Consider the following 11,560-nt stretch of genomic DNA (forward strand, 5'->3'; position numbering starts at 1 on the left):
CCTATCTATGTCTCTTTGCAGCCTACAACAGCCCTCCACCTCATCCGCTACTCCACCAACCTTGGTGTCATCAGCAAATTTACTGATCCACTCTTCAGCCCCCTCCTCTAAGTCATTAATAAAAATCACAAAGAGCAGAGAACCAAGCACTGATCCCTGTGGCACTCCGCTAGCAACCTGCCTCCAGTCCGAAAATTTTCCATCCACCACCACCCTCTGTCTTTGATCAGATAGTAAGAAGTCTCACAACACCAGGTTAAAGTCCAACAGGTTTATTTGGTAGCAAATAGCATAAGTTTTCGGAGCGCTGCTCCTTCAGATAGCCAGTTACCTATCCAATCGGCCAACTTTCCCTCTATCCCACACCTCCTTACTTTCATCATAAGCCGACCATGGGGGACCTTATCAAACGCCTTACTAAAATCCATTTATATGACATCAACTGCCCTACCTTCATCAACACACTTAGTTACCTCCTCAAAAAATTCAATCAAATTTGTGAGGCACGACTTGCCCTTCACGAATCCGCGCTGACTATTCCGGATTAATCCGCATCTTTCTAAATGGTCGTAAATCCCATCCCTAAGGACCTTTTCCATCAACTTACCAACCACCGAAGTAAGACTAACCGGTCTATAATTACCAGGGTCATTTCTATTCCCTTTCTTAAACAGAGGAGCAACATTCGCCACTCTCCAGTCCTCTGGCACCATCCCCGTGGACAGTGAGGACCCAAAGATCAAAGCCAAAGGCTCTGCAATCTCATCCCTTGCCTCGCAAAGAATCCTAGGATATATTTCATCAGGCCCAGGGGGCTTATCGACCTTTAGTTTATTCAAAACTGCCAGTACATCCTCCCTCCAAACATCTGTTTCCTCCAGCCTATTAGCCTGTAACACCTTCTCTTCCTCAAAAACATGGCCCCTCTCCTTGGTGAACACTGAAGAAAAGTATTCATTCATCACCTCAGCTATCTCTACTGACTCCATACACAAGTTCCCACTATTGTCCTTGACCGGCCCTAACCTCACCCTGGTCATTCTTTTATTCCTCACATAAGAGTAAAAAGCCTTGGGGTTTTCCTTGATCCGACCCACCAAGGAATTCTCATGTCCTCTCCTAGCTCTCCTAAGCCCCTTTTTCAGCTCATTCCTTGCTAACTTGTAACCCTCAATCGAGCCATCTGAACCTTGTTTCCTCATCCCCACATAAGCTTCCCTCTTCCTTTTCACAAGACATTCCACCTCTTTCGTGAACCATGGTTCCCTCACTCGGCCATTTCCTCCCTGCTTGACAGGGACATACCTATCAAGGACATCCAGTATTTGTTCCTTGAAAAAGTTCCACTTTTCATTAGTGCCTTTCCCTGACAGTTTCTGTTCCCATCTTATGCCCCCTAATTCTTGCCTAATCGCATCATAATTACCTCTCCCCCAATTGTAAACCTTGCCCTGCCGTACGGCCCTATCCCTCTCCATTGCAATGACAAAAGACACCGAATTGTGGTCACTATCTCAGATAGGTGGTTTCTTGATTGGTCAGGAGGTCACAGGTTACGGGAAAAAAGCGTGAGAATTGGGTTGAGAAACTTGTCAGCCATGATTGAATGGATAGCAGTCTGGATGGGCTGAATGGCCTAATTCTGCTACTATATCTTAAGATCTTATGGTTTAACATTGAATTCATCTGGGAATTTGTGGAGAGAGGTCGATACAGTGTAGGAGAGATGGACATGAATATGAAAAGCCATAGAATTTTCCAACTAGTTCCTCCATTGGATATTTATAACAGAATCATAACGATATGTAGAAATAACACAGTAGAAACGTGAAAGGGAATTCCCCAGACAGCCAACGATGAATTTCGATAAATCAGCCTTCCCAGAAGAAAATGAAAGGTGCGCAGCTCCTAACACGCACATATTCATTAGTATGATGCGATTGGTTCATGATATCGGCTTGAATTTTATTGGTGTTATAACTATTTTCAGACGTGTTGTTCTGCAGGAACCAGCTGATGATCGGAACTGTGCGCGGAGTTCCTTGCGATACATCAGTTGGGATTGCTTTGCCGTGAGTGGGACATGGAAGTTGAGGAGAAGCGATATGATCCCAATGAAACCACTTTGAAATTTGTAAAGAGAAAGGACGAGATCACAGGTAAAATACCAATCGCTGCACATCGGCAGCGTTACAAAATGAAAATGAAGTGAAGGATTTATTTGGAACAATTGCATGAATTAATAATCATGTAGCCTAAAGTAACTTAAAAGCGTGGGATATTTAAAAAAGTAAAGGACCAAGTCGCATCTGGAGATATTGGGGCAAATGACTGGGTAAAAGAGGTACGTTTTAAAGCGAGCCTTAAAACTGGGCGCAGAAATTTCGGGAGGAGTTTTGCACCGAGGCAACTGATGGTGGGGCAATTAAAACCGGAGGTGCGGTAGGGTACACAAGATGAGGAGTGTTGCAGGGCTGGAGGTTAAAAATAGCGAGGGAAGACGTATTGAGGGATTTCAAAATAAGAATGTGAATTATAAAATCAAATTGGAACATTGTGTTTCTCCAATCAAATTTCAGGTAGGGATTTTTATTCTTAAAAGCAAATTACTGCAGATGCTGGAATCTGAAACAAAAACTGAAAATGCTAGGTCATTCGAAGGGTCGTCCAGACTCCAAACGTTGGCTCTATTCTCTCTCAGTAAGAAGTCTCACAACACCAGGTTAAAGTCCAACAGGTTTATTTGGTAGCAAATACCATAAGCTTTCGGAGCACAGCTCCTTCGACGAAGGAGCTGTGCTCCGAAAGCTTATGGTATTTGCTACCAAATAAACCTGTTGGACTTTAACCTGGTGTTGTGAGACTTCTTACTGTGCTTACCCCAGTCCAACACCGGCATCTCCACATCTATTCTCTCTCCACAGATGCAGTCAGTCCCGCTGAGATTTTCCAGCATTTTGGGGATTTTTATTGATTCATCCAGTATTTTATATCATGTAATCTCTACAGTGCAGAAGGAGGCCATTTGGCCCATTCTCTGACAGAGCATCCCACCCAGGCCCCATTTCCATAATCCCATGTATTTACCCTGCTAATCCGCTTAACCTACACATCTTGGAACTGTGAGAGGAAACTGGAGCACCCAGACGAAACCCAGGCATGTACGGGGAGAACATTCAAACTCCACACAGTCACCCGAGGCTGAAATCGAACCCGGCCCCTGATGCTGTGAGGCAGCCGTGTTCACCACTGTGCCACTGTTCTGCTGCCCCCCCCCCCCCCCCCCCGCCCCCGCTCCGGCGCCACTGTGCTTCCCTCCCCACTGTGCTGCTTCCTGTTCAATGGTAAAGTGAGGTGTTTGCAATTGACAAAAAGATTGCAATTACATTTTGGGTGATACTGACTTTTAAAAGGGCATTGCCTTTGTTTAAAATATTTAGCTGGTTCTTTTGGAAGGCTCTGTGGCGAAACAGAGTACATTCATCAATGGTGATATCACTTACTGACACACATGGATTATCTCAAATTAATGATTACCTCTGGCACTGAGGGTGGGTAGTAATGTCTAGCCCCTTGTTTGTTACTCTATTTGTCTGTAAACAAGATATCTTAATAAATGGATAGGTTTCATCAAAGCTTGGTCCGAGGAAGAATTGATTAGTTTTTGGGGGATGCATATCCTGACCCTGGAATTCTTTTGTGACCTTGCTGCACAACAGACTGGAAAATCCAGCCAGCAATTTTTTAAACCATAGATTCTATTGGTCAGAATTCTAATGAACGATTTCCATTTCAGGAGATGATGACCCAGATGTTCTGAGAATTGAAATGTCCTGTGGACATGCTGTGGACCCCAATTCACTCACTGGATGGTGTCGGAGTCTGATAGACCAGGTCAATACCTCAGCCAATCCATTTGTACATCTCTCAGTCTTATTCTTTTTCTTGTCCGATCAATTATATTTTTAAAATAAAATTTTCAATTTCTGTTCTAGGGGCATTTCACATTCCATTGCCCTGCTCTAAAGGAAGGCACTCAGGAGAAATGTAACAAGCAATGGTCATACGTGGAGGTTCGCAGACATGCGCTGCTTAATGATGAGGAGCGGCAGTATTTTGAAGAGAAGGTTTGCACGCTCGCTGCTGCAATGTACTGTGAACACAAATGGGTAATCCATCCCCAAACATTTAACCTTTGATGATTAGTAATAAATATGGGACTTTACAGGAATCGAGAAAGTTCTGAAAGTTAGGGTTGAATGAGAATTTGGAAAAGTAAAGCAATTAGCTCTGTTGATTCAGGCAGAATCGAAGTTATATCTCGCGACCTTTAAGAATAATTTGTTAAAGGAGAAATTAAAGCAAAAACAGGGCATCTCTCGTGGCATTTTTCATGAAGAGAAAGGCTAAACAATCTGTGATTCTTTTCTGTTTGAAAAGAGATGACTGAGAAGTGACCTCGGGATTTGAAAACTATGAAGTGGTTTGATAAGGTAGATATAAAAATCAGCTTTTTTTTTAGTGTTAATGATACCTAGGCTTCAGGAATATTGAGGGAACTTAAGAATGTCTGCAAAGACCAAAGTTAGGAATCACATTGAGATTTCACATGAGAATCTTGGGATCAGTCGATAGATACCCATTTAACGTTAATTGGAATATCACTTAAATTAACAAATAGTACAATATGAATTTTACAATTCGGTCGACAGCCCTTAGTATTGTTACCACAAGGCATTGGCTTTATTTGACTCTTAGTTTACCCAGCCTATGGGTACTGCTTTTGAGATCCAGCTTTGTATGTATTTTCTTTCCTAACTCCCGATCTGCTTTCAAGGCCTCATCCTTCTTTTTCTTTGATCCATTCAAGGGATGTGGTCTTTACTGGATGGTCCAGCATTCTTCATCCCTACTTGCCCTTTAGATGGTGCGAGTAGTGCCCCTCATCCTCCCAAAAGCTCCACCCCCATTCTTGACCTTTTCCTGCGGTTCTGCAATACCTTCTTTTGCAAGGAGGTAAAGCAAAAAGTTGTGAGAATGAGAAATGGTTATCATGGTGAGTATGTCCTCAAACCTCTTGGGGAATGATGTTGGCACTCCTACTGCACATTCTCTTGGCCACTTCCATTCCCGGCTGTTTCTTTTGAGAGGTTGACCATTTCCTCCTTTGGGGAACATCACTGGGGCGAAGGTTTTTTCAGTGGGAGTTTCAAAATAAATTTCCCACACTCCATAGGCTGCAGAGTGCACAAGTGTGATTCTCGTGAAAGATCCGTGAGGGGGGCCTATTCCCACTGGAGAGGCTGGCAGCATAGCGCTCAGCGGGCCACTGTGCACGCGCCGACCTGTCAGTGCCGAGATCGATGCATGCGCAGTGACCCCTGTCTGCTGGCCTCCTGATTGCTGGCCCCGTGACCCCCGCATTGCTGGCTGTGCAACCTTCCGCCCACGGCCCCATCACTGGCCTCTTGGACATGCCTGGCCCAACCCCGAACCCCCCGCCCCCTTCCGACCTGCCTCGACCTATCGCCCCCCCCCCCCCCTCTCCCGGCTCACCTCGATCTCCCGCCCTCCCCGTCCCCCCTGCAGCTCAGACCCTTGCAGCAGGATGACCCTTCGCTTACCCCAATAGCCAGCTCTGATCGGTGGCCTCCCTCCCTCTATCACAGATCCCAGTGCAGAGTGGCGTGGGATCCCCCCACCCCCTCAGATCGTACCCCAGAGGCCCCGGCTCTATCAGGCCTCGTCCCCTTGGCACTGCCCCTGGGCATTGTCACTTTGCCCCTTGGGCAGTGCCAGGGGGCCCAAGCTGGCACTGCTAAGGTGGCAAAGCCCAAGGGGCACCCCCTGGTGCCTGAACCTTTTGGAGGCCTCGATTGCCCCCCCCCCTTCACTCCAGTGGGGTCGGGCCGCCAGCTCCCTGCAAGTAGGGAGCTATACTAAACACTGCTGGAGTGAAATATTCCTGGCAGAGACGGGGGAGCATGGGGTAAAGGCTAGCAGGCCTGGAGATTTCAGTCCCAGGCCCAATAATGATGTTAGAATAGCATTAAAATGAGCTTTTGCATATATTATGCAGGTCTGTGGTGAGTTCTGGTGAAATGGCCTCTGCTCGAGTCTCCCTGCCCACTGCGCGACAAAAGCAGGGCAGCAGGATGGGAGATCCCCCCCCCACCACATTTCCACCCATCTAAGTCCACAACAGGATCTCCACGTAAGAGTCAGATATTGAGGAGCAGCCGAATTAGGTTTCCTATCCATCCCTGTGGCTGTTGAAGCCTCAGGAATCGATATGCAGTTCAGCCATCCTGACCCAGGGTCGGGTCCCTTTAACCAGAAATCCTACTGACACATTTGGAGTTTATTGCAGCGACTCTCTCTGATTGGTCATGAAACCCAGAAGTGGGATGCCAATGCAAAGGCTGAGTCGGAGATCAATGGCAAAGTCTGTGTCAATGATAAACAGATTCCAAGCTACTGATCTAATTTGATTTATTAGTGTCACATGTATTAGCATACAGTGAAAAGTATTGTTTCTTGCACGCTATACAGACAGAGCATAGGAAACGAGAGAGTGCAGAATGTAGTGTTACAGTCATAGCTAGGGTGTAGAGCAAGATCAACTTAATACAAGGTTGGTCCATTCAAAAGTCTGACAGCAGCAGGGAAGAAGCTGTTCTTGAGTCGTTTGGTACGTGACCTCAGACTTTCGTATCTTTTTTACGATGGATGAAGGTGGAAGAGAGAATGTCCGGGGTGATTGGGGTCCTTAATTATGCTGGCTGCATTACCGAGGCAGCAGGAAGTATAGACAAAGTCAATGGATGGGAGGCTGGTTTGCGTGATGGACTGGGCTACATTCACGACCTTTTGTAGTTTCTTGCAGTCTTGGGCAGAGCAGGAGCCATACCAAGCTGTGATACAACCAGAAAGAATGCTTTCTATGGTGCATCTGTGAAAGTTGGTGAGAGTTGTAGCTGACATGCCAAATTTCCATAGTCTTCTGAGAAAGTGTTAGTGGGCCTTCTTAACTATAGTGTTGGCATGGTGGGACCAGGACAGATTGTTGATGATGTGGACACCTAAAAACTTGAAGCTCTCGACCCTTTCCACTTCATCCCTGTTGATGTAGACAGGGGCATGTTCCCCATACGCTTCCTGAAGTCAATGACAATCTCCTTTGTTTTGTTGAAATTGAGGGAGAGATTATTGTTGCCGCACCAGTTCACCAGATTTCCTATCTCATTCCTGTACTCTGTCTTGTCATTGTTTGAGATCCGACCCACTACGGTGGTGTCGTCAGCAAACTTGAAAATCAAGTTGGAGGGGAATTTGGCCACACAGTCATAGGTGTATAAGGAGTATAGTAGGGGGCTGAGAACACAGCCTTGTGGGGCACTGGTGTTGAGGATGATCGTGGAGGAGGTGTTGTTGCCTATCCTTACTGATTGTGGTCTGTGAGTTAGGAAGTTCAGGATCCAGTTGCAGAGGGAGGAGCCGAGGTGCAGGCCACGGAGTTTGGAAATGAGTTTTGTAGGAATAATGGTGTTGAAGGCTGGCACCATCCCACTCCTCCCCTGCTGCCAGTGGATCTGTATGGGTGAAACTCTGTGCCGTGCCTGAGTTACCAGACGCTTAAGGGGCCACTGAGTGCTACTTAGAGCTGGATTTCCCAAATTTTCCAGCCATGGAACCCTTTTGACCTCTCAAGAGTACTGAAGGAACCCCTGAGAAACATTCTTATTGTATTATATTGAAAGATCAAAGTATTAAAAAATTCATACGCAGTAGGTGCAAACATATTAAAACAGACATATGCATTATATGTATGCATGCATTACAATAAAAATCATAGAAACCCTACAGTACAGAAAGAGGCCATTCGGCCCATCGAGTCTGCACCGACCACAATCCCACCCAGACCCTACCCCCATATCCCTACATATTTTACCCACTAATCCCTCTAACCTACACATCTCAGGACACTAAGGGGCAATTTAAGCATGGCCAATCAACCTAACCCGCACATCTTTGGAATGTGGGAGGAAACCGGAGCACCCGGAGGAAACCCACGCAGACACGAGGAGAATGTGCAAACTCCACACAGACAGTGACCTAAGTCAGGAATCGAACCCAGGTCCCTGGAGCTGTGAAGCAGCAGTGCTAACCACTGTGCTACTGTGCCACCCCAATGTTCTGTTATTCAGCAAATGTTTCCAATTCTTAATATTTTGGTATTTTTAATGGGAACACCCACTCTCTTCCCTCATCCACCCTCTCCCCTCCTCCTCAACCCCCCAACCACCAGTCTTGGCTCTTTTTGCACAACAACCCCATCCCTACTCCTGGTCCCGGCTCCTATTAGAGCCCCCTGGCTCTTCTCAGGACCCCTCAGTCTTGGCTCTTCTAAGAACCCACAGTCAAACCCATCATGGAACTCCTGCGGAGGTCCTAACTGGTTTGGGAACCCCTGACCTGGAATATTCATTTAAGAGGCGATGCTGCCACAGTGGCGTCCTCACTAACCATGTGTATATTAATGTGAAGAGCAAAGTTAATACAAGTGAAAATAGAAAGGGAAAGGATTCTTGCAAAAATGGTATCCAAAGGGAAGGAAGATTTATCCAGAATTATTGGTTTCCAGATCACCAAGATTTATTAAGTTATGTTAAACAGTAATATATTTTTCCTCCTTTATCTTCAGCTGTGAAAATCAGTTGTTCTGAGTTATTTTCCAATCAATGCAAGGGATATCTTGAAAGTTTTGCAATTTAGAAATAGCTTAAGAAATATTTCACTTTTTTACAAAGGTATAAAGCAATAAATGGCAAAAGAGCAATTATTATAAATTATAGTAGCCTTTCCTCAAGCCCTATACATTATCAGCTGTTCATTAGCTAGGAACAAGTGAAGAGAGCACTCCAGGCTATCCGGTGTTTGCCAGTCGCAGAAGGCCTGAAACATACTGACAGATCCTGCCTGCTCCATCTCCAGCATCATAACATAAGGAAGAAAGGCAGGCTGTCAATTCCCCCTCAACTGCCTCTGGCCTGTACTTGTTAATCACCACTTTAACCAAGTCCAGGAGCAGTCTCAAGAGGAGACCATTTGGTCTTCCCCTGCAAGCAAGAGAAATACTTCATACCTTTTTTTAATTGATTGATTAAAGAACCTGTAAATAATTGTTAACAAACAATTCATGATGTAGCCAAAAAGTAATCTTGAAAAGGTGAATATATTATAAATGCAAATATCTTTTAGATAGCAAGACATATTAACACCAAACGTAAGCCTATTCATTTGAGTGTTTATTTAATTATTCTGTGTTTTTTTTAGTGTCCCAAATGTGGAAGTTGCGTTGAACGAGACGATCTGACAAACCTGTCTGTGCAATGCACAATCTGTATGATTGAGAAAGGAACGTGTTATGAATTCTGCTGGCAATGTATGAAGGAGTGGAAGGGTCCAGCACCACGATCTGATCGATGCGATAATGAAGGATGCACTAATGTCCAACTGGAAGCCTTACAAAACTGTGGCACAAAGGTTTTAGCTTACAGCTACATTCAGAACTGTCCCAAAATTCGTGCGTGTCCTACATGTGGAATGCTCGTAGAGCATAAAGAAATGTGTAAATATGTCATATGCACCAGATGTCATGTGGAATTTTGCTTTGCATGTCTTGAGACTGAAAAAAATTGTAGCAAATCATCAACCTATTCTGCTGCCTGTGCGAAACCTGTGGCCCCAAAACAGACATCTATTCCTGTGTGGAACCGCACCCTAAATCCAAGTCAAAATCCCACCCCAAATCCAGTTCCAAGTCCCACTCCAAATCCAACTCCAAATCGAACTCGAAATTACATCCCATTTCTCACCCCAATTCACACTCACAATGTTCCTCGCATCTCAAATCCCATCCCAATTCCCATTCGTCCTGTTTCTCGCAGGAAACGGAGATGTACAATTCTGTAAGCAAATCATCAGATATAAATGCAAAGGCAGGGCTACACTATGAGCCAAATGATATCACAATGCACAAATGCAGATCCACCAAATTGACATACATTGTTATCATATTTTGCTGTTGATTTATTTACTTCTAATATGTGAATAATGCAATACCTTTTAGGTGGTGCTAAGCAAATAGAAAGCCTATAATTGATATTTCATGTTACTTCCATAATAGTCCATTTCTGATTGAAGGTGAACATTTTTGTTCTCTGTATATCAATTAAGTTTGTGACAAATGTCAAAGCCTGGCCTTTTTTAATATTTCATGATTGTGGACATGAATGATATTTTATAGCTGTTGATACCATTACAAGCGCAAGTGGGTTATATTTCTCAACTGTTGCATTGTTCTGAGATGAATATTAAATGGAATTATCTCTGTGCTGTCTTAATCTTGAACCATTCAACATAAATATTTAATTTTAAATATGCTATGGCAGATACTTTAAGAAAATCACATGCCTATCACCATACAAACATCTATAAATAGACTGTTGTCATTGTCCTATGAAATTAATATTGAGAATATATCAGGATCTATGTAATAAGGTGTGTGCAATTTTAAATGTATTTTTGAAGTTCTTTTTGTTAAATGTCAGTTTATTGTATTAAATTTCTTTGTGATGTATGTTTTAAAAATAAAATGTACTGTGGGGGATTAATACCCATACTAATAATTATGGAGGAAGATAAGTTATATTAATAACTATGTCCAGTAAAAGAGTTAGTAGAGACAAATCACAAAAGCCTACACAATGGGCCCGATGGCGGTAAAGTTGGGCGTCGGGCCTATGCCGCGATCCACACCCGATTGCTAGCGGATCGCACCTTTACCAACGGCCGATTCGGGTGCCGTTCTGGTGAGCGTCCAAATCGGCCGGCGCAATTATTTAACTGCATTCGCATGCATTTAAATCGACTTAATGAAGCGGCGCCAAACTTTACCATCAATTCCCCCTTTACCAGCATTCGGCCCAATTCGCGTCCGAGCCTTTACCGACCTGATAAAATAAAAGTCCAACTCGTACTTTTATTCGGCAGGGGAATCGCCGAGGCCCACCCTTCACGGACACCCCCTCTAACCACCCCGGCAGACCCCCCCCCCGCCCCCCCCCCCGGGATCGGACCCCTCTGGGAGGCAGGCTCCCCCAGCAGAGCACACCCCTAACCTACCTCGATCGTGGTCTCCCTCCACCATCCACCCCGCTCACCTTCAGTCCTTCGACAGCCTGCAGCACGTTCCTGGACACTGACTTCGAGCCACGGCTGAAGTGACCGGGCTTCACACAGGTCCGCTGGGGTCTGCTGGAGGAGGGGGGGGGGGGGCGGGCCCAGTTAGAAGTCTGGTGGGGGGATGAGGAGAGGGGGTGGGCCCACATCGCCCTCTTGGGGGGGGGGGGGGGGGTGGGAGGGGAGGGGGTGTGACTTATCATCCCCCTGGGGGGGGGGGGAGGGGGTGTGACATATCATCCCCTGGGGGGGTGGGAGGGGAGGGGGTGTGACGGATCATCCCCAAGGAGGAGGAGAGGGGGGTGTGACGGATCAT

At 45.4% G+C, this 11,560-nt stretch overlaps 1 protein-coding gene across 1 annotated transcript; it reads left to right on the forward strand.

Annotated features, from left to right (window-relative positions):
* Positions 1-2,031: 2,031 nt before the first annotated feature.
* On the forward strand, positions 2,032-10,686 carry LOC144484299 (uncharacterized). The gene is made up of 4 exons (XM_078202838.1): positions 2,032-2,159; positions 3,797-3,894; positions 3,996-4,169; positions 9,337-10,686. Exons 1-4 carry the CDS (start codon positions 2,084-2,086, stop codon positions 9,973-9,975), a joined length of 987 nt encoding a protein of 328 aa, XP_078058964.1. The 5' UTR covers positions 2,032-2,083; the 3' UTR covers positions 9,976-10,686.
* Positions 10,687-11,560: the final 874 nt, after the last annotated feature.

Source organism: Mustelus asterias, chromosome 3, assembly GCF_964213995.1.
Source record: "Mustelus asterias chromosome 3, sMusAst1.hap1.1, whole genome shotgun sequence".
NCBI lineage: Eukaryota > Metazoa > Chordata > Chondrichthyes > Carcharhiniformes > Triakidae > Mustelus > Mustelus asterias.